We start from the raw sequence: 24,605 nt of genomic DNA, 5'->3' as shown, positions 1-24,605 counted from the left end.
TAATTTTTAACCATCGGATAACATTTGGCATCCAACACTGAACTCTATATTGAACTCTTACACAAGCTTAATTCTAACCGAAATCAAATGACTAAAAATTAAAAATTTGTCATCATCTTATTCCTAAAAGCATCGTAGAATTGGTGGTGCCATTAAAATGAAGTTCCCTTCGATGGCACCTCACATGTTATATTTGTGCTTGACATTCGTACGCTTGGCAAAAGCAACTTTGGCAAACAATAAGAACGTGAATTCCAATGGGTGCAATAGAAAGGAATATTTTCCGATAGGCGAAAATAAGCATAATTATAAGGACAAACCAAACAATATGCTAGTGGTTAGTGGTTACTCAACGTTAAATTAAACGAGAAAGTGAAATCTATTTGTTTTGGTGTCAGTTGAAGTTTGATGGTCTTGTATTTTGATTCTCAAGTTAAAATTCAACAACCAAAATTGTACCTCAAACTCGGATTGGAATAAAAATTATAGTTATAGTTTTCCTTTGTGTTTGGAAATTTGGTTTTGAAATTAAAAAAACGTGTTTGATAAAACGTGAATGAAAGTTTTAGAATTGGCAAATTAAAACTATCATGACATGTGCCTTATAGAGAGATGAAAAAAATTCTAAAATTCTGCAATCACAATTCTATTTCTTAAGGTAGACTCATAATTTTGGAATATTGGTTAAAAAATGATATAATAATTTTGGAATCAAAATCCTGATAATGTAATTCTTATTTAAAAAAAATGAAAATTTTAATTATAGATTTCTATTTTCCGGGCCTTATCAAACACCCCTTAATTGTAAATGGAAGAGATAGACCAACAGCTGCCTGCTCTCTATCCAAATCCCACACAAGATTATATGCTATCTACCGTACGAAAGCCAAATATTATTTTGATATCATTATTACAGCTATAGTAAGATTTTCGAAAATCTCCTGATAGTTGTGAAAAAATCAAATAAAATGAAAACCGAAAAAAATCATGAGATTTTGAAAATCTTGCCAAAATAAAAATTTCACTATTTTATCACAAATTTTGCGATTTTTTTTGAGATTTTGAGATTTTTATTTTTTAAATTTAAAGGTATGTTTTTTTACTAAAAAAACTAACAAAATTTTCCCAAAATTTATAAAAAAAATAACTTTTTCGAAAACTACTAAAGAAAAAATCATTTTTTCAAAAATAATATTTGTGTTGAGGGCTAACATATCCCGCCGAAATAAATCTCATTTGACATCTCGATGCACAGATTTGCCACAATAATAAATAGAATGAATGGCCAGCCGTGGAAAGGGCCCCAACCTGCTGCCATTAGATGGCTCTTCAACCCAATCTGGTGGGTTCCAGTACAGAGAACAAAGTCAAAGCGCTTTCATCCCCAACCCTTGATGGCCTGTTCCTCAAGCAGCGATATGCAACGTTTGGTTCGGATATGTATTGCTTCCTCGGTAAGATCGCTCCGGCACTAGATAGAGTAGTTTACAACCCTAGACAATCTACTTTTTAATCCATGAAAACTACCATATTCACCTTGAAAGAAGAGGAAGAATCAGCCCAGCGCCCACCTTTCACGGTTTCGAGGTACGCAAGCACACACTCACACTCTCCTTTTTCTATCTTCTACCTTCAATCTGCTGCTGTTCGTTCTTCAGTGGCTTCACTAGAGCTCGTCCTTCTGTTGCTGATTCTCCATTTCTTCGTAGTTCTCTTCCTCCTCTTCTCTCTTGTTGCTTCCTTCTTCTTCGTCCTCCTGCCGCTTGGTGTTGCTTCTTTTCGTGTGCTTTTGCTGCTGGGGCTACTCCTTTTTTCGTCTTCTTCTTTTTATCGTCGTTCTCGGGTTTTTCCATTTTCATTCGACATTTTTTTTGCTGCTTTCTTCTTCTTCTTCTCGACCCTTCTCCCTTTCCTCGCGTTCTTTTGAATGTGTGTGTTTCAATATGGCTGTGCTTGCGTTATTTGTTGCGTTTTACGAGTTGAATTTGAATTCATGTCTCAGGCATGCTGAGGTCGACCTGTATTTTTGCTAGATTGGGTTGTTCGTCGTTGGGTGGTTGCTCTAGTTTTCATGCCTTTCAACATGTCATTTATGTATTTATTGTAGTATCTTGGTATGCCCTTAAACTATCTTTTAGTCCGTACAACTGCCTTGTTCAAATTTGTACCGCTGCTGTATAAATGAATAAAATACTCTATTCCTGTCCTGTTATCTGCATAAAATGCTGTATACCTGACTACCCATTATTGTTGTAATTTTTATTTTTTTTCTCGTTGACGTACCTACTACTTTTTTTTAACTGTTCTTTTATTTGCTAATCCTCAGGAATTAACTGATTCAAATGGGAGTTATGATTCACTGAAGTCAATGCTCACAATGTGAAACCCGAATGTGGAGCATCTTTTGAATGATGGCATATATACGTTCCATTCTTAGGGAGAAATTTCTGCTTCATGATTTCTCTTTCGAAAGCTTGAAATGAAAGTGGACTCTACGAATAAAGACACAGCAATTGGCTTTTTGAAGATGCTATCAACTTGCTGTGAGTAGCATACAGCTATGAAACATGCGAGCTTGGACACAGACATGTTTTCTTGCAAATCTTCATTATGGCGATATCTTCATAATTTCATGATTAATTCACTTTTTTTTTTGTTTCATTTGTTTGATGGTGATGTCATCACAATAATTTGAAAATATCACTGGTAGTTATGACAATCCTTTGAATACATAAAGGGATAATATGCAAGTCAATTCATGTCCTACTTTAATAAACTTTGACCTTCTTGCTACAGCCCTAAAAATGTCAGTATCATGTAATAGGAGACAAATGGCACGATTAACATGATTCATGATGATTTTGTACTCCAATACATGTTAACTTTGTACTGAAAAACGCAGAGCTTTCACAGAGCAGTTTTTAATGGATCCTGTTCCACTTCACGATTATGTTATTGCTCAGCAACGTTCTGTGGGGGACTCATCAAATAAAAGAAAAGCTGCATGCTTGGGACACATGAGTGATTCTTATTATGAAAAATTATCTCAGAGTGAGGAAAGGAATCAGGAACTTGCTGCCCAAAGAGGTACTGATAATGATATAATTAATGGAACACTCCTTGGAGAAAATCTGCAGGGGCATGCTGCAGGGAGGATGTCAAATCACAATTTCCTATTGCCCCAAGGTGAGAATGCCTCTCCTGGATTTGGTATTCATAAATTCACGGTCTTAAATACTCATATTCCTGGCCCTCCACGTAAAATCTTGCTCCTCCTGTGGAGCCATTTTCTTTCTTCAACTGATCCATGAAGGGTTCTTTCTCAGATGTACAACAAGAACCATGTGGTCTATCTCATGAAAGTCAAGGCAAAACGCCCCTGTCATATCCTGGTGTAAAAGATATTCATGTGGGAAGTGCTACATCTTTTTCTAGTTATAGTCGTGGAATGGTTTCTGGTCGAAAGGATTGTGTTCCTGCAAGCACGTCGTCTCTCATGGATGCAGGCAGCATTATTCCTCCTCACTATTTCACACCTATGAAGACTTCAGAAATGATATCACGTCCAGGGTTGCAGCCTTCATCGGTAAGTCCTTTGCTTGATAAGGACTTGTACCATTTGAGCTACAAAAACATGAATTCAGCTGTCAATGTTAGCCAGAATGCTCAAGGATTGGGTATAGAATTGGATAATCTGGACCATCCAAACATAAGAGACAAAGCATCTTCTGTCAGCTTCAACAATAATAATGAAGGTCTAGGTGCTACCAGTGCCAACAAACTTTCAGATGCTCACGCTGAGGTTTCTCAATCATCTGTATTTGCTAATGGTAGTTCTGGTAACTTTCAGCCACATTTCAAAAAAACCTGTCGTCAAGCTGCTATTGGTCGCTGCATAAGTTCAAAGTCCACACAAACTATAATGGATGCCCAGCATGTTTTGGGACTAGTTGGCAACGCAGTTTCTGCCATTAATTGTGGCTGCTTGATGGAAATAGATTCAAATAACAGTAATGCCTCATCTGAGGGTTCTGAGCTGAGAAGTTTAAACCAACAGACTGGCCAAAATGATTCAGAAACTGAAAATATGAAGCACGCTTCGTCCAGGAAATACCAGGGTCCAAATTCTCATGATAGTGAAGAGCGTAAGGGCCAAAAAGACCTTCCTTGCTCTTCATTGGCTGGGATAGTTAATCTTCACGACAAGAATGCAGTACCATCATCTCAGGAGGCACTTTGGAATGGTTTCTTACAACTAAATGCATCTTTAACCGTTGCAACAGTCGCTTACTTCAAGAGGTCCTTTATTTTATTTGTTAACCTCTTCATTTTCATGTATGGATTAATTATTCACACTTCATTTTCTTTTGAAATATTGCAATATTCAGCAGTTCTGTGTTTGACAAAGTTTATGTATTTATGTATAAACATACATAAAGCATTAGAAATGTTTATTTTACAGTAAAATTCTTGTTCCATTAGTGATAAATGCCTGTTGAAGAGTATCCTTTTCTTTTTTATAGTGGAAATTTTTTTTTCACAAAATATTATCTTTAATAAGTTAATGTCAAGAAATTTGGACATAGAGGCTATGAAAGTCCGAAGAGATGAATTTTATTGCATTTACCCCACGATTTGTGATGGTTATTGATCAAAACTGAAAACCAGTATCTTTGGATCTTTATTATTATATAAAATATTGGTTGGTCAAGTATTTTATGTTGTAATTCATCTTTGTAAACTGTTAGATGTATTGAAAGATTCTGCATGTAAAGTTTTAGTGGGTAATGGGTATCCAGTATACATTTTAATTGAAGTGAACTTGATGGGTACACTAGTCACACCTGTATAGTCGTTGATGCAAGAATAGATTGAAGAGTTATGGGATTTTTTGGGTTCATAAAGAAACCACTTAGAAAATCTTGTCAGGAACAGTTTCCTCATCTGGCATCTGGAGATGAATGCAACAGAATAAATTTTAGTTGCTGTTACAACTTGATTAGAAGTTTTCTCAGTCTAGCCATCACCTATTGTGGTTTTAGTCTTGGAGGTAGGACCTGAACCTGGCTAGTCTTCTGTGTTCACATCTGTAATGAAAAAGGAAAAGAATCAACACATATTTTTTTGAGTTTTATTAACATATTTCTTTGTTGTTCCTTTCTTATTTACAATTAAGGTGTGCTTCTTTTTAAACTAAAAATATGATGCATTTGCGGTTAAAAATAAAAAATGGTTCTCATTGCCGGAAGGTAATCTAAGCAACACTATGCACTGTTGCCAAATACTCAGGGTACTATATGGGCAACTATTATTAGACTTGTCCTTTTTACTGAATTTGAGCTAGGAGAATAAAACAGTAAGATCCTTGTGAAAAAACAATTTTTAATGCTGGTCTATTTGTCAGGCTTCAAATGATATTCTGTGTGAGCTTGGGGTCATCTAACATATCTCACATGGTCGTGGATCATGTCATTTTTTTATTATATTAAGACATCTTTAGTTATAAATCATGAAAATAAATGTTACGTATTTATACGAGTGGTGGAAAGTAAATTTTGAGATATTGAGCTTGACAACTGGTCCTGCTTAGTTTCATGTTCGATTATTGTACAGAAACAAACTATCAACACAATCTATTCTATGAATGTGATGCCTATAGTTGTGTACTTTACCACCCAAGAATGTCAAGCCCTTGTGTAAGTAATGGGCTTAGCTGCAATGTCCATAAGGCTACATTAGCATCAGGCTTGTCTATCTTTGGTGAAATATTTTTATTTTCTTCATCATTCTAATCCTTAACGTGACAATTTTCCAAAGTGCTATTTAGCAGCATGATAGTGCCGTAATAATTTGAGACATTTTTTAAGTGCCTACAATCATAATTATCTGTTTGGAGGGTTTTCAGTATCGATATCACCAGTATTGCAGATCCTTAGTGCTGTTTCCAGGTGTGCAGAGCCAGAAGTATCTGGTTAGATTGTGTTGGATTATGCTGCTTTGTTACTACCCAAAATAGACGAATTACTGTTGCCAGTTTGCAACATGACAAAAGAGATGGAATCTTCAACTAACATTTGCAGCATATCACTCTAAGACAATAAGTTTTCAATAGAAAGTTTGGCACATGGAAATTTTTCATTACTTCTATTTTTGTTTACCATCCTTCTGTATCTGCACTTCATTAATGTTCCTTATCAATTGATGCTTGTTGCCAGTTTTAATCTTGTACCTGCAAGCATCTTAGATGGGAAAATTATCATCATCGGCATTGGCCTGATCATTTTAATGTGGCATGGCCTTGTTGATTTCACGTGATGATAGCCTATATGTAATTTTCGGTTTACTTTTTAGTTATTGAAAACTTTGATTCACCCATTTTCTTGTAGATCAAAAGTTGCAGTGACATTTGCAAAAAATCAATATTCTAGAAAGTACACCACCACATTGACATAGTGATTGTTCACCTGGAAACAACTGTATAAAAAACCTAAGAAGCTTGACAGAAATTGTTCACTTGCTAAATGATCGTTAACCTAATTTGTATAAATTCTTGGAAAATAGTAATTTGGAAGCATCCGTGCACTGACCATTTCTGGACCTGACCTGAGCCCACACTTGGGCAAAATCCTTACCCCACTTATATTATCAATTATGCTTCAGTTTGACACCCAAAAGGCCAACGAACCAAAACTAAAAGGCATCATGGTAGTTTGGCCCAAGCATTTGTGGACACCATGATAGTTTTTGTGGACACCATGATAGTTGCCAAACTCGCCGGTCTGACTCGGGAATTGCCCGAGTCAGCTCAGATCATTTGCAAATCCAGCCACAAGTCAAGGTTTGGCTGACTTGCCCCAACTTGTCCCTGACACGCCCGATTCTGCTGCAGTAAACATACATTATGGTTATTTGAATACTCGACCGAGTTGACAAGTCAATTCGCTCCGAGCACGGGTTTGCCAACTATGGACACCTTTCATCATTAATCTGGTAGATGGGATATCCTCCTTATGGAATATGTGTGCAATGACCAACCAGAATTCACCAAAGTAGCTAGCCTGTGGATCCTAACCTGCCTGACAGTTTTGATTTCAGCACTGAAAAAAGAAGCCATAAGAGAGGACAAAAGGTATTAACTACGTCCAGATATTTACAGATACAATGTTGTACAAGTTTCTTAAATATATGATCATTCCCAACTCCCAAGTCATTCCTGCATACATGATGTTACAAACTACACCTTTAAGGAGAGGGAGTCCTCGGACCCTAGGCCTTAGGGTTGAAATTGTGTAATAACCCAAGTTGACCCAAGTTCCCATTCTAACAGACCTTAACTTGCCTTCTAGCAAAAAGGCTGTTGAGTAATCTAATTAAGCTTACTTTAATATGACATCATTTTTATACAAATTTCTACTTAACAAATTGTTCCCAAATCATTTCCACATATGAAAAGCTACAACACATGCTTGAATTTTGAAAACCAAGTTCAAGAGTCAGACATGGTTTTGGTATTGTTTCCTCTAGAATTAGCTACCACAATTCTACCTGAAGCCAAGAAGATGAATGATATTCTGGTCATGAAAGAGAAGACGTGTCTTAAGTTTGTTGACCCCAATCAATGAATATAGTTAATTTTTATAGTTCGTTCAATTTTTTGTCTGTTTCTTGTCAAGTAGATAAGAAATGCACATTGAGAAACAAAGTTTGATGGATAATCAGATATGAGGATATCAGTAGTTCTGTATCTTCTATTAATCATTTTTCTTGTTATTCAAGACATGCAAAAATGTTAAAGAGAGTGATACCTCCTCTAGCTAAGTAACAAAAGCAAACCTTTAGAAAGGGGGTACCTTTTTAAACAACAAGCAACTTTGATCTGTTTGAAAGGCTAATAAAAAAAATTGAGGTCTATTTCATTTGTAAAATTGTTAAGCTTCTACAAAGAGTTAGTGTCCCATTTCTTTTTTGGATACAGTAGTTCAAATACGAGCAATCGACTTATTGATCTCACTAAATGGCCTATTTAATTGATGTATTAAGAACTTTCAATCATGAATTTTTTTACTTCTATAATTTCTACAGATCTTTGCTAAGAATTTATTCCACGGCACTTGTGTTGTGAAGCTAGTTGGGTATTAGATGTTGTAAAAAAATAGAAGTATGAAAATACGTTTAAATTCAATCCGAGTCAATGATGATGTTCATACAGTAAGTTTTTAGTAATTCTTGTGGGAAAGGAGTCATACATGTAATTAGTGGACATGCCAATAACTTGTCGAGCTCACAATTTTTTTTCGTGAAATATTGGAATACCCATGAAAAGGGACTGTTAAAACAATATCCTTTTGTCATAAGCGATTATCATCCCTCCATTTAAGACCTGCTAATTATATCGTGTCACACAACTTAAAGGAAGAGGTATTGCTTCAAGATATATACTAATTCCGATTGACATTGTTTTTGAGAACATTTAATCTTTTAGCTGAATCATGTGATCTCGCTGCAACCGCAAAAAAGGTTCAGGAGTCAGAAAGTGAGTGAGTTTTATCACAGGCCATAGAGGATTTAGAGTCTTCCATTTTTAACATTGATTACTTGATAACCTGACACTCTTCTGCTTAGACTTAATTATATCCTTAGTTCTGAATTTGATAGCCGAAGGGTAAGCAAGAAACTTTCTTGTGTTAGGCCTGCCAAATCTGTTATTGTGTTAAGATACAAATAGAGGCATCTGTGTTCATTTGGTCTCATTTGTGCATGACAGTAAAGGCTTAAGCTTTCTATGCCCAATGGCTTATTTAAGGTGGCTCTAGTTTTGAACTTGCCTTTTTATTTGAGACTAGAATACACGTAAAAGACTAAGCCTATTCTTAAAAAGCATATCATGTTGAATCAGTTGCATCTTGCCATCTTGAAAGTAAACCTATTGGGTCACAAATAGTTCCAAACTTCCATAAATTGGCGATTCGGCTGTTGGTAATTGACGATTGTGCAGAAGTTACTGGTAATATAGTTTGTTCATAAGCTATATTTTGTCAAGCTAATGTTGGATCAACACATAATTGTAGTTAAACGAGTGATCAAAATAATCATGCCCAACAAATAATTACGCACCTACTGAAACTAAACTTTCACATATTGTTTAGAATCTTTAGGTCCATTAAATATATAACAAATAAAGAATTTGAAACCACATTTCTGACTTAAAATTTAGGCAAATTCATGGAATGTCAGTGCATTAGATAATAAACCCAAGAAAATCTGCAGCATATTACTTATCCAGCTGAACAAGCAGAAATGCATTTTTGAAGTTCAAATACTGGTATATGAAGTAAAATGGGTACAGCTTTGTATAGTAATATAAGATATGCACAGATAACTCTGAGCAACTTGAAGGGGCATTTTGTTGAACCTTTATAAGATTATCCATGATCTTTCATCTTGTCTTCCTGCAGGGAATATTTGTACTTCTTCTTTGACACTAGACATCTGGTGGAAACTGTTATTGTTGAACATGATTGAGCTGTGAAAGAAATGGTCTTTTCAATGAACGAAAAATATTGCAGGAAAATGTCCTTGAGTACAAAACCTTACCATTTATAAATTATTTAAAGACAAAATTGCTTGAATAAGGCACTTCTCGGTAACTGATTATTGCTCACTGTGTGGTTCTAGGCTTGTTTATGGTATTAGGATGGGTGTAGGTAGATATTCTCGACTGCCGTTTTTTCTTCAGATCCTTAAGCCATAAGAGGTTGACCCTGCAATCAACCTGTACCTGTAAGACAAAAAATGTTTGTCGTCATGACCTATATCAAGATATTCCAATGATGTTAAAGAAGGCATCGTTCATAGTCATAGTTTTTTGTGTTAGTTTGAAGACAAGGTTGGCATTATGGAGTTTGTTCAACTGGTTGCTTTCATCTGTGCATGATCCAACTTGGACATCACTTTGAAAGATTTCTTATATTGTGTTGCTTCAAGTGGCTGTTCTGCTAATTTACGTTCTCCTTGTTTTACTTCATCTCATGTGATCAAGTAATGCCTTGTGTATAATACAAACCTTTTCAATAATGTAAAAGTAATTTAACAGTTTAGGACATTTCTCTGTCTTGCATAACAGGCTGGGGTAGGAAACCAATTGCATGGGTTGTTTATTTGAAGTCAATTTGTGCAATGGTTTTATAATCACCAAGACTGGCTGATATTTTTGTCTAAATACCTAATGGCACTCATGGAGTCAAATGTGGATAAAGATCTGGACATAACATGAAAAAATGTGAATTATACAGAAGAATACAAGCTGAGCTTGATCTGGAAAGGGGAAAGGAAAAATAACAGCGATCAATCTGAGATGTCGATTTTAACTTTACATTGATCTCTGTAGATGTTGAGATTGGTTGTGTCCATTAAAATTTTGTGAAGCTAAGAATCAGGTACTGAATAATATCAGGTGTTGGCTTAATGAACTTTATCATGAAACACCCCAACTGGTAAGAAAAGGACAATAAACTATATGATCAAGCACCTGACATCTGGTTTACTAACTCAACATGAATATACATAATGCTCAATTTTTCATTACCAGGGCAACTTACCAAATTTTCTTTTTGTGTTTAGATGAACAAGGCTCCATTGCAGCAGGACTTGCCTGTCTTATTAAGCAGAACTACTAAGAACTAATTGACCATTAGTTCATATTTTAAACAACTGTAAGACTGTCAACATAACCAGACTGAAGTTGAAGAAGGTTTAACTTTATATTCATAAGCAGCTCTGACATGTGCCAACTATTCCAATGCATGGCCTTAAGATGGTTTAGTGGATGACAGGAAGAACTGAATAATAGCTATTGTTCTACCTGGCTGCATTGGAAAAATAAGGTGAAAATTTGACTATTGAGTTCTAATTGCAGTTGTTTGATGAACAAAATGGTAACAACTAATTTGCAAATTTGATCTGTTTTATCATGAAGGGATCTGTTGTTCCTGCTCCTGCTTCACATTGAACTGTCTCACATCTCATAAACACAATGCAACGTTGAAATATCACAATAAAAAACTCTCAACATCTCCCAAATAGGCCCTGTGAATGCAAGACGATAAAAGATTCTATCCCACCACTTGTCATCAATAATCAATTTTTTGATTACTTGTGCTTTGTGATCATCATCAGTACGATAGAAATTCCAATCATCATCAGTCACTGTATTGATCAATGCACTTTTAACCATTTTCATCATTTTGTCTACAACAATTAAAGATGCAAAACGTGCAATTCTTAACAACTTTAGATCAGGATGCTTTTATAAATGAAAAGTACATGTTGCTGATTTACTATGAAATTTTAAAGTTCCTCACATCCTTTTTCAAGTCTGCAATCGATGAACATAATTCATAAACATGAGGATCTTGCTCTTTAGTTGGTGGATTTCATATATTCTTAAGAGCCAAATTTAGATTGGACTGTACAAGATGTCCAAAAGATATGAGGATTATCATGTTCTACACCAATACCAGCTGCTCTACATATAGCTGCATCGTCTGTAATAATTATTTGGACAACCTTATCTTTCCCCACCTCTTCAATTATTTCCACGAAAAATCCTTTCAAACAGTCAACACTTTTTTATTCGCCAGATGCATCTATCACTTTTAAGAAGATTGTCCATTTGTTGAAGTTGCAATAAAATTAATAAGAGAACACCTTTGTATATCTATCTAGCCATCAGAGAGAATAGAAACTCCATATTTCTCTCAAGCAAACTTTTGATACTCTTAACATGAAGCCTTTCAAAACTAAGGGGAACATGCCCAGGCAAGTTGCAGTTTGCAATAGATTTAACTAATCCCTTCAATATTGACTCCTAACTACATTAAATGGTATGCAGTTAGCATAGAAAAATGTTGCCACTTTTAGATCTGATTCTTGTCATCCTTGTAAACCGAATGACTCCTTAATTGATTTTTGAGTAGCATCAGCCTTTCTTTTTTTTGGATCATCCTTAACATCATCATGTAAAACTGTAGGAATGTCAATAAAACCAAATGCCATCATTTTCTTCTTCTCATAGAGTTCTTCCTTCAACTGATCCAAACACTTGTTATATGTCTACATACTTGAATTCCTTGCCCTTTGATTTTTAACAGATGCACTTTCACTCTTGTATATGATCCATTAAACTCTTTCCCGCAAAAAGAATAAGCAAAGATGACATTTCCACCATCTCCAGGAGCTTTCCCTTTCTTTTCTACTTATGACCAAAATGGTTGGTCTTCATGTGCAGTAGATATAGCTGATCCACAACCTGAACTTGTAGTAGTTTGAGAGATTCTTTTTCTTTGTTTGTCATATTACATTAAAGATAATAAAAAGATGCAACACAGGAAAAATACAATGAACAGAAAATTCAAGAATAAAAAAGAATAAAACAATAAGTGGTCAGCTGGTACAAAAAACTAGAAAACTGATCAGGCGATCACTCTTCAAAGAACTTTTAAATGCTTAAATTAAGTTCAGAATTGCAAGATTAATATTAACAATTGCTAAACATCAAAAAGAAAAAAACACAATTAGGCTTGTGCCTATGCTTGGCTGGTCGGCAGCATCAGCTGTTCTACTAAACTGATCACAAACTCAAAGTCTCACAATCCGTCAATTCTTATAACTAGATGTCAATGAAGAGAGTTGAAAGAAATACAAGATAACTGGCAGCCAACATAGTCGATAGATCAAAACAACCATGATGAAATGAGACCAAACAAAACTGGCAGCCAATAGACTAAACACACATAGATCAAACAAAAGGTGAAAACACATATGGGTCCACAGATTTACAGTTCAATCTTCAAACAAAAATACCCCTAAATCAGAAAAATGAAAAACTCCAAATCAAGAAAATGAAACCCAAATTTGTAATAGCGAAAAGAAAAAAAAAACATTTACCTGGCGGCCGTTGACTGTGGGCGTGCACCGCCGGACGTGGTTGTACATCACCAGATGTTGACGCTGCTGCTAGTCATCGCAGGGAGGAGGAAGATTGAAGAGGGAAAATGGTCAGGTCAAGCTTTGATGAAGAGCTCGATGAGTTTTGTGCAGATAAAAGATTTTTACGATTTAGTTCAGGAATGACCCAAACCCGATCCAAACTGTACCCAACTACTGGCGCACCAGAGTGGGTATGTGGGGGCAATCCCATGTAGCCATGTCACATAGCTCGTCAATAGTCCTTGTTGAGTCATCCTGGTTCATGGTTTGCCAAATACCTTCCCCTCAATCGAACATTCCGAAGAAAAAAATGCTTTCTCTACTTTGAAGGAAGGATAGGCTAGCTGAAGGCTAAGGGCAGCCTTGAGCACTGCATGGGCTGAAAATTGGCTGAAAATAGGCCCTGACAAGTTGGAGAAATGCAAAGGATTTTCACTCAATTCCTGGTTTTCTGTTTTCTTAGACAACTTCCTCAAAATGCAAGAAGTGGTATAAAGTTTCTTTGTCTTCCATAAATATGTTTGTGCGAGTACAAGCACATTATATTTTTATTTTTTAAATTTGTGAAACTATACATGTGTGACTTTTTACTTTTTTTTGATCTTTTTTTGTAATTTATTTTTTGTCTAAAGGGCATTATAATAACAAGGTAGTTTCTGATGGCTAGATTTCCCAACAACCACCTGGCTTGCCCCTTCTGTATGTGATTGGCACTTCACATTGTATCCTCTTTTATTAATTCTTGTTGATCTATATCCCTCTTTAGTTTGCTCTGCAAGTGCTTCAAGACTCAATCTTACAATCTCAGTATGTTTGATTGTTTGTGTCATCGCCAAAGTTGCAACCACATGTATAAGGAGCCCTTTGAATGACCGGATAAGCCTGGATCAAACCTGGTTTAACCTAGTTTACAAAAATGGGCTTCATTGAAGACCTGCCTTCTAGGCAGCTGGGAAGGGAGGTTGGGGGGGGTGGGGCTCTGTAAATTGCTAAATGACAGTACATGTATATAATTTACTTATCATTTATTACAATGTTTTGTTTGGTAGCATTACTAGCGAACAAGAGCATGGTTTACAATTTCTTATAGCAATATTTTCTTTGAAAAAATATCACCACCTTTAAATCTTTCCAGATGAAAAATGATTAACAATCTACCTATATCATGGTAAACTTCTTACTTGTCATAGCATGTCTAAAGGGTTGCATGGTAGGATTAATTACAAGATTGAAGATTATGGGGGATCTTTCCTTGTGCATTGATACAATCATACGAAGGATGAAATTTATGTAGTTTAAACCATGGATCTCCTATAAAACAACCAAATTTCAATTATATAATTGTTGGACTTTGTTCCATCTAAAATAGTGCTTTAAAAAATCAATGAATAACATAAAGTGAGACGGAATCTGGTCAAAATCGAATTTTACTTCATGTTATAACTCCAATGAAATTTTTACTAACTTTTTTGTATAACTAAACCAGGAATAATCACTATTATCGGTACTCAATGGTAGAACAAATCATTGATGCTGATGCATTTTATATCAAAACAAGTTTGAAAGAATTTATTGGAACACCGCGTGTGTGTGGAAAAACTTGAAATAGTCTTATATTGAAAATCTTAAGAATTTTTTAGGTTTATGTCCCTATGTGCTCGTACTATTGGAATTCCAGGTTCATGGCCTTTTTGAGTGAGTAGGTTTGGATCTGCCACATCAAGTACTTTGGTTAGTTTTCAGTCGTTACAACTGGTATCAAACCTAAGTTCAACATTTAGACCTGATCCCAACATGCAATAGGTAGCTATTGAAGATCACTCAAACCTGGATCCAACATGCAATTATGTGTTTTTCTTAGGCCTCATGTATGTGACAGGAATTGGGGATGGTCATATATTGAGAATTTAAGCTACCTTAAGGAGCTTATATAATGGCATCTCATAGTACCAATCATTTTGGTTTGTAGCCCTTTTGGGCAGGAATTGTAGCTGGTTATGGAGTAAGTCGAGAACCTCCATACTGGGCGGTTGGGTTAGGTTTGAGTTGACACCTTATGGTGCAAGTTGAGACCAATCTCATATGAGGTCAATAAAACAGCCAATATACATGCATATAATGATCACAAGCAACAAATAAATCACACCATGCATAAGCCAAAAGTCATGAGATGTTCATCATAATGTCGCATGGTGAAAAAATGTGAATGCATCTATATGCATGAAGTGATCATTGAATCATCCCACCATCTTTTATTATTTTGCTATGCATGATGAAAGGACTTTAGAACAATCCAACATTGAAGATTTTGAGAAATTTTCCAGGGTTTATATCTTATGCTAATAGTATCTTGGTTCCTCAGTTCATTGCCTTTCTTATGATAATAATGTTAAGTTTGTGCGTATGGGGATCGGGTCTGTTCAGACCCGATCCACTTCTTTTATATCCACACGCCTAAGAATACTAGGCGGTGGCATTCTTGTAATATTTTATATATTTTTGTACAAATCTGTTGTAACCTAATTAGGTTAATGTTATGTTTTTAATAGAGATTAAGGATCGGAGGGTTGCATTGGCTGACTGCATCTCTTCCTCCATCGTCTTGCTTTCTATCCTCTCTTCTCAATCTATCTTATTTTCAGTCGGAGAGACATGATTTAGTGAAGATTCTTACATGGTATCAGAGACAGGTTGCAGCATCCTCCGGTGAGTGTTTTCAATCTGATGTGATTTGTCCTAATCTGCCCTAAATCCCCTTTTTCTGGCGTGATTAGCCCTAAATTCAGTTTCTCCCCTAAATCTTCCTTTCTGACGTGATTTGCCCTAATTTCTACCGCTCCCCTAAATTCTGCCCCAAGTCGTCTGCCCTAATCATCCCTTTTTCATTATCCCTCTTCGTATTTCTTGCCCCTTTTTTCAGCCATGGATCAGCCGGCTCCTTCCCTTTTATCTTCCAGCTTTCTCTCCCAACTTATCTTTCAAAAACTGAATCATAGTAACTATTTGACTTGGAAACGTCAAATTGTCCCATTTATTAGAAGTCATAGACTCTATGGACATATCGATGGCACTACTCCAGCACCTCCAAAGTACATTTACCGTGAAGTGAAGAAGACCGTTGTGGGAGATCAAGCTACTGGGACTCCGGCTGGGAGTGAGATTAGATTTGAATATGAAACTCTCCCTGAAAACAATCCTGAGTATGAAGTTTGGCTGGCTCATGACCAGTCCCTTGTTGCCTACATTACTTCTACTTTGTCAGAGGAGGTATTAGGAGGCATTGATGATGATTTAACAGCCCTGGAGTTGTGGTCTACCCTTGCCATGACGTATTCTCAAGTATCGGAAGCACGTTTTTTGCAATTAAGAAGGCAATTTCAGGACATCAAGCGTGGGACACGTACAGTCTTGAAATATTTGAATGAAATAAAAAGTGTAAGTGATCAGCTTGCTGCCATTGGACATCCCATCAGCAACAAGGACAAGGTGCAACAAGCTTTAAGTGGACTGGGAACAAATTTTGACATATTTTGTACAGCCTTGGAAGTTCTTCCTGTCCTCCCATCTTTTGAAGATCTGAAGGCCAAGTTTTTTCAGCATGAAGCTAGTCGTGTTCAGCGACAGAGTTTGATTCCTTCCAACAGCCACAATGTACTGATCACAGGAACACATGCACTGCAAGGGAATCACACCCGTCCTTGGACTTCTCAGGCAGGAATGGGAAGAGGTATTCTCCCAACACCGCAGGGCATGAATACTATGCCTAGAAGGGTTCCGACTTGCTTCTATTGCAACAAGAGGGGACATGTAAAATCAGAATGTTGGCACAATCCTCAGAACAAAAATAATAAGATCAGGCGTGAGAACAAGGCAGCAGTAGGGCCAGCTTCATCATCATCTGGCTCAAATCCGACATCAAATGTTTCAGCAGACGTGCAACAGCTTCTAATAACTTTATCTAAACTCCACTTGAAACAAAATGAGCAAGGAGAGTGGTATGTGGACTCTGGAGCAGCAGCCCATGTTACTGGTGACACAGGTAATCTCTCTAGTGTTTTCCCTTATTTAGATCAAGGCTCAGTTGTCATGGGAGATGGTTCCCATCACACAATATCGCACATTGGAAATGCACAAATATCTATGGGCTCTTCTTCCATTCCATTAAAGAATGTCCTTGTTGTTCCTAGTGTCAAGAAAAATATTATCTAGTGTCCAAACTTATTGATGACACTCATTCCTCTGTTGAATTCACACCATATTCTGTTTATGTCAATGATGCTCGAAACAAGAAGACATTCGCTGAGGGCACTCGCAAAGAAGATATGTATGTCCTTGAAGAAGCTCCAAAGCTGTCAAAACCTCACTCTTCAGATTCATGTTTTTCAAGTCATAGTGAAGTCAATGTTGCTGAGTATAATAAGCCGTCCATTTGGCATGGTCGGTTAGCTCATTGTAGTCAGTCTTTTGTTCGAAGTCTTGTTGCAGACGGACTCTTAGATAAGTCTAGTCTGAGTTCAGTTAGTGAGTCCAGCATGTGCTCGAGTTGTCATATCTGTAAGAGCCATGCCCTTCCTTTTCAATCAATCAATAAAAGAGTTTCAAAGGTTTTTGACACCATATATTCCGATGTTTGGGGGCCTGCTCCAATTCCTTCTTCTTCTGGGAGTAGATACTATGTCATTTTTATTGATTCATATTTCCGATATACTTGGATCCATTTCATGAAACACAAATCAGAAGTTTTCCGCTTGTTCACTCAATTTCATGCCTTGGTTCGGAATAAATACTCCAGTAATATTGTGCATTTTCAATGTGATGGTGGTGGTGAATTTATTTCTAATAAATTTACTGAGTACTTACTAGATCATGAGATCACTAGACAAATCTCATGCCCGCATACACCTCAGCAAAACGGAATTGCTGAAAGGAAACATATGCATATTGTTGAAAGCGTGCTCAGCATGATGCATGACACAGACTTACCTATGACATTGTGGACTGAGGCTTTTCATACGGCTGTTCATGTTATAAACCGACTACCATTGGCTTTGCTTGGTGGAAAGTCACCATTTTTTCTATTACATCAGGAACAACCATGTTATGAGGAATTGCGTGTTTTTGGATGTGTGTGCTATGTGCATATTGATGTTTCTTTAAGAAACAAATTTCAAGATCGTGTTGTTTTGTGCAGATTCATAGGGTATGCAGAAAACTACAAATGTTATAGGTGTTACAATCCTAAAACAGGGCGTGTACATGTTTCACGGCATGTTGTTTTTGATGAAAGCAAGTTACAGGATCCAAAGGCTACTTCTGTGACACTCAATGACAAAAATGAGGTGTATGATACTTGGTTACATGCTGAAATCTTAAGACAAGGGGCGAAAATGTTCCTGAGCGAAAGGAGCAAGCTGTAAATGAGCCCGAGACACTTGTAAGTAGTTCCTTAGACAACACTACTTCCTTGGATAGCCTGCCTTCATCTTCTCAGCCCAATGATCCACCTATAGATAATCGGTTCTGAGGCTTGATATACTCTAGACGATCAGTCCCTACTGCAGCTCCACGCCAATCACAGCGCGTACGACATCCTATTGACAGATGGGTGAGCTATAACAATTTTTCTTTGGATTTTCAGTTGTTTATGACAGAAGTCAGCAAAAAGGTGGAATCAAAATGTTATCAACATGCGAGTAAGGAAAAATGTTGGGTTGAAGCTATGAATGAGGAAATGACAGCCTTGCATGAGTGTCAGACATGGCAGATTGTCCCTCATCCAGATGATAAGAATGTTGTGGGCTCCAAATGGGTTTACAAACTGAAATATAAGCCAGATGGTAGCATTGATTGATACAAAGCTCGCCTTGTGGCGCGAGGCTTCACTCAGCAATACGGGGAAGATTATGATGAGACATTCAGTTCGGTCATCAAGATGAGAACAATACGTGTAATTATTTCTCTTGCAGTCTCATATGGATGGCCTATTTATCAGTTAGATGTCAAAAATGTCTTCCTTCATGGGATTCTAAAGGAAGAGGTATATATGTAGCAACCTCCCGGTTATAGTACCCATGATCCTCAAAAATGGGTTTGTAAATTACACAAGTCTCTATATGGGTTGAAGCAAGCTTCTAGGTCATGGTTCGATCGGTTTTCTCATCATATACAACAAGTTGGTTTTCTCCGAAGCTCTCTCGATCACTCTCTATTTATCTACCATACCGGAGAAGCTACCACTTGGTTACTTATATATGTTGATGACATTGTTATAAGTGGGAATTCTTCTTCACATATTTCTTATGTTAAAGATATGTTGAAGCAAGAATTCAAGATGAAGGATCTCGGCGAATTATGGTACTTCTTGGGTGTTGAACTTGACAGGACGAATGATAGATTGACTCTTACGCAACACAAATATACGCTTGATGTTTTGGACAAGGCAGATATGATTAATTGCAAACCCATAACTACTCCTAGTGTTCTGAACACTAAATTGACTGTCTCTGATGGAACTGCTGCATATTCCAATCCTACATTCTATCGCAGCATTGTTGGTATGTTACAATATCTCACTTTTACTCGCCCAGACATAGTATATGCTGTAAATCAGATCTCTCAGTTTATGCATGCACCCACAGAAGGACATATGGATGCTGCTAAGCGGATCTTACGGTACCTCAAAGCTACTCTTGGAGATGGACTAGTCTACACAAAATGTCCAAATGCTTCACTTGGACATAGCATATATACCTATACTGATGCAGACTGGGCAGGGGATCCCGATGACCGACGATCAGTTTCAGGTTTCTGTCTTTTTCTTGATTCTAATCTCATTTGTTGGAGTAGTAATAAACAGCGTGCGGTTGCGCGATCTAGCACTGAGGCAAAGTATAGAGCAATGGCTGTAGGGACAACTGAAGCGTCATGGTTACGACATTTGCTTGGAGAGCTCAATCTTCCTGTTGTTCGGTCTTCATTACTTTGTGACAATCAAAGTGCGATAAAAATTGCCTTCAACCCCATCTTGCATAATCGTACCAAGCACATAGAGATTGATCAACACTTCATCCGTCAGAAGGTTGAAGAAGCCGAGATCTTGCTTGCTTATATATCCACCAGTGAACGTATAGCTGATCTCTTTACCAAAGGACTCATAGGGCAGCACTTTTGGGAATTGAAGAACAAGTTGTGCATGATCAAATCTCATGCACAACTTGAGGGGGGCTGTTAAGTTTGTGCGTATGGGGATCGGGTTTGTTCAGACCCGATCCACTTCTTTTATATCCACACGCCTAAGAATACTAGGCGGTGGCATTCTTGTAATATTTTATAAATTTTGTACAAATCTGTTGTAACCTAATTAGGTTAATGTTATGTTTTTAATAGAGATTAAGGATCGCAGGGCTGCATTGGCCGACTGCATCTCTTCCTCCATCGTCTTGCTTTCTATCTTCTGTTCTCAATCTATCTTATTTTCAGCCGGAGAGACATGATTTAGTGAAGATTCTTACAAATAAAACAGACTGCAAGGTGCCTGAGTTCCACTAATTCTTGGGTTAGTTTGGAATCTTTGGATTGGGTTGTTACAGTTGGGATCAGTGTCAAAATCTATAAATGGACTTGAATCCAATACAAGGATCTATAGCATGGCTAAAAGGAGTTTAGTTGGTACATTATGATATCTCAGCCAAAATGTATTTTTTTCCCTCGAAATTTCTCTTCTAAGCCTTTCTGTTAAGGCTCATGTTGTCCAGGGAAAAGAACAAAATCCTCTAGTCCAGAAGAAGTGGGTTTCACAGATAAGGCATGTGCTTGTGGCTTGTGTGCCTCAAGGACAATGGGAATAGTATCAGACAGTGAGAAGGGATGGGCTGCTGAACAAGGTTAAGTTTTTGTGGTGCTTAGGATGGTATTCTGTCACAGGGGTAGTTGATTGTGCTGGGCAACAGGGTTGAACAAAGGTTAGATGAAGGCAGTGATTATGTGTGGATAGAAGAACCAATTGACTGTTAGCCCAACTGCACACCAATGTTTTTTGAGATGTGACCGAACTTTTTTTCATTTTCCCCAACAAAATATCTTGAAGTCGTATTTTTGGCATTCAAACTCTTTGGGAAAGAAGAGTATGCAGTCTGATCAATATCTTATCATCTTAAGTGTCAACCTTGCTAAATGTTGATTACTCGGTGACTACCTTAAACTTGCTGCTGGACTTTCGAATTTCTAAATTTCTTGTAAATTGGGAAAAAAATAGACAATAGCGTTCAAAGTTCTGATCAACGATGCCTGTTACCTCACTTTTCTGGATCCTGGATTTTCAAGAGGATCCTTCAGTTATCCAGGTGGTAGTCTACTGCATGCAAGCTTCAAGTCATGATTATTGGAAGATTTTGGAACCTCCAAAACTACAATCTTAAGTTCATTTATTAACTGTTATGAGTCTTATGACTGTACCACATATCAAACATAGCAGGGTAAGGGCTGCTACCATTTTTAGCCTTCAAACTAGGCATTTTATCCCACCTGTGTATATGTTTTAAATTTTCCAGTTTGTTCTTGGTTGGAAATACCATGCTCTTTTTGTCTTCAACGTTTCTCATTTCATTTTGCTTGACTTTTGGTGCTTCATCAGCATTCCTTCTTGGTACAGTTCTTTTTTAGCTTAACAGGCAAGAAATGTTTTTTTTTATTTTTTATCATAATATTATGTTGGCTTTGGGATGTAAATGTGCGGTATAGAGGGTTATATGTACCTCATTTCTAGGATTTCTTAAATATATAAACAGATTACGCTTTGAAAATGCAACTTATATCAATCGAATTCTTGTGCAGTGGTGAGCAGAACTCAAAGATCAATTGGCCTGAACATATAGAGGTCAAAGGAAGAGTAAGGCTGGAGGCCTTTGAGAAGTTCATTCAAGATCTTCCTCGTTCTCGCCACCGTGCACTGATGGTACACCTGCATGTTTGTAACCATCTTTCTATTGACCAGTCGCAATTGTTATGCCAAACATATTTCCAATATGCAAATGCTATGTCGACATCAAATAGATACCAAGCTTTTGCTTTTGAATCCTTAACTACAAGATGCTGATCACAATGAAAGATGGTAGCTACTGAACTTTTTAAAAGCCGACTTGCTTAGAAAATTGATGGCATCAGTTGGGTTCTGGAAGGTGGTCGAAGTAACTTGATGATTATTCTTAAATTTTCCTGCTTCCAGTGATCTCTATGTTTTATAACATTCATGAGATCTGGAACATGACAGAGAATTATGAAGAAGCAAGAGCCTTCATGACATTAGAGATGGATAGCCCTTTAGAGTTTATGATATTCAGATTTTTCCAAATGAGTAACTAAATGTTTCTTGAAATAATCATAAAGCACAAGCTTATTAAGATCTGAGTGAAATGTTCACACATCCTCACTAAACATGTCAGTGCTCTGTACTTGTTTTGCAGATCAAACATTTGTAATCTGGGATGGTTGATCATAATGTAGGTTAAGTTAGCATGTGGGAGAAATGTAGAGATTAAGATGTCAATCGTTACCTATGTTTTCTTTCTTTTTTTATTCAAATGTTAACGTTATTTATGCTTTGTAAACATGTCATATCTCTTTATTCATGCCGATAAAGATTTGTGCCCTGGGATGGTTGAGCATAATATATTGGTCAAGCTAGTTTGGCTGTGGGAGGGATTAAGATGTCAATCCTTGCATAAGCCTTTTCTTTTTCTTGTTGAAGCAAGCAGCTCAAACATACCATTTCCTTTTCTTCATCAGGTGGTATCATTTTGTGGGAGTGTTAGTTCCTCAAAGGCTGGGTTAGTGGGCATGGAGGAGGTGAGGAAACGAGGAATCTGTCAGGTTAACTTCTGGTCTTCCCTTTCTTATCCTCCAGTAAATTATGTTTCAGGTGGCCAAGAGCTATGAAGAAAGCAAGAGGATAGGGTTTGCAGAGGTCTGTCCAGGTATTGATCTTTACATCTGTCCACGCTCTGAAACCATAATTACAATACTTGCAAAATATGGTTTCTACAAAGGCATGGCTACAGCACGAGGCAACCATTTGCTTATTGGCTGCATTGTGTGGCGAAGAAACCCTAATTCCAGGCAAAAATCATTTGAAAAGAGGAAACAGAGTTCTCCAGAAAAAAAATTGGATTCTACAAGCAGCTTGCAAGGTGCAGATGCAAGAGCACCTTTACCATCATGTACTGTGCAAAAAAGTGATCCTAAACTGCTTATATCAGCTCCACCTGCCAAGCATGTGTATGCACCAGTAAAGAATGTTAGTCAGGGACCGGTAGCTAATTCAGCAGGTGGTTATATGGTACCCCTTGCTGCCACTCGTGAAGAAAGTGAATCAACGTGTGGCAATGGACTTCCAGAAGTTGGCATTTCTTTGTGCAGTTTAACTTCAAAGTCAACAGGCTTATCCTTTACAGGGCCAGATTCAAGCTATTTGCTGGACATTGGCAGGCAGTTTTTGACAAATAATAATTCAAATTTTCAGGCCATGGCGAAGAAACCAGCTACAGAGTCTAAAGAAGTGATGAGTGCTGGCCATAAATTACCTGGAAAGCAATCAAATCAGCAGACATCAAATTTATCTGATGATGATGATCTTCCAGAGTTTGACTTTAGCAAAACATGCGGCCTTGCAAGATGCACTAGCAGTATGCCTCCTACAGTTGATAGTGAGGGCCAAATTGCTGGTGTTCATTCATCTGACAGCCTAGGAGCAAGGAAATGTGATGGATCTGCAACCACCGCACTGCTTGACATAATCCCAAGGCCCACGTTGGTTCCACAAGGTTCTGAGTTTCCCAGGCTTCCCAAGCCTATAGTGACCGATACTCATGGAACTTCTATTTTAAATATGATTCGGAAATCTGACTGTGAACCACCATGTCTGCCTGTTCCTCAGGCGAAGAGCCCAGGCGGGCAGCTGAATGGAGCCAGATCTGTAGGTACGACTGTGGCTACATCTGTGCCAACACCATTGTCTGCTTCCTATCTTAGAAAGTTGTGGGATGATGATGATGCTATGCCTGAATGGCGCCCACCATATCTGGAAGTGAAGGAACCAGTAGAATCGAGGGCTCCACCTGCAAGTGGACCTTTGCTTCCATTGCAGGAACCTCAATCAACAGTTGCAAATATAGTTCCCCAGCCTCCCATTCACAAGGTACCATCCGGATTAGCAAATCCATTTCGGCCCTCAGCACCAACCAATCCGTTGCTACATTCACGTGTCCCTTGCTATGGTCGTCTGCCCACTGGTGTAACTCCGGTAAAGAGAAATACAGGCATGCATGCTGACCCAGGGAACATCGGCTCAAATTATAATTCAAAGTCTGCTTCAGCCAAGGTTTTCAGGCCAAGCTCCAACTCCAGATTTGAGTCAAAACCTCCTGTCAATAGAAGGGGATGGAAGCACTAGAATCCTAGATGTTACCATAAGCTATCCTTCCATGTATATGTTAGTTGGAGAATGTAGATCCGCCCACTAGATTCTCAGCGAATGTGAGCATGCTTAAAATGTAAAGAATGCTTCTCTTTGTACAGAAACTCCTTACTGTAGATTGATCTCTTCATATGCTAAGTTTTGATAA

General features: G+C 37.5%; 1 protein-coding gene across 6 annotated transcripts; it reads left to right on the top strand.

Moving 5' to 3' along the window:
- Nucleotides 1-1,312: 1,312 nt before the first annotated feature.
- On the top strand, nucleotides 1,313-24,605 carry LOC116252194 (uncharacterized). Of its 6 annotated transcripts, XM_031626306.2 has the most exons (7): nucleotides 1,313-1,587; nucleotides 2,327-2,543; nucleotides 2,903-3,186; nucleotides 3,327-4,299; nucleotides 21,820-21,952; nucleotides 22,771-22,830; nucleotides 22,904-24,605. In XM_031626306.2, the coding sequence occupies exons 3-7, from the start codon at nucleotides 2,925-2,927 to the stop codon at nucleotides 24,431-24,433; spliced, it is 2,958 nt and encodes a 985-aa protein (XP_031482166.1). In that variant the 5' UTR covers nucleotides 1,313-1,587; nucleotides 2,327-2,543; nucleotides 2,903-2,924; the 3' UTR covers nucleotides 24,434-24,605. The 6 variants fall into 6 exon arrangements, with proteins under 6 accessions (XP_031482166.1, XP_031482167.1, XP_049933239.1 ...); XM_031626307.2 differs by having other exon boundaries at nucleotides 2,327-3,186; XM_050077282.1 differs by having other exon boundaries at nucleotides 1,314-1,587; nucleotides 2,327-3,186; nucleotides 21,820-21,940.

Source organism: Nymphaea colorata, chromosome 4 (genome assembly GCF_008831285.2).
Source record: "Nymphaea colorata isolate Beijing-Zhang1983 chromosome 4, ASM883128v2, whole genome shotgun sequence".
Taxonomy (NCBI): domain Eukaryota; kingdom Viridiplantae; phylum Streptophyta; class Magnoliopsida; order Nymphaeales; family Nymphaeaceae; genus Nymphaea; species Nymphaea colorata.
The sequence above is the reverse complement of the archived record's forward strand: the minus strand, read 5'-3'. Positions and strand labels throughout refer to the sequence as shown.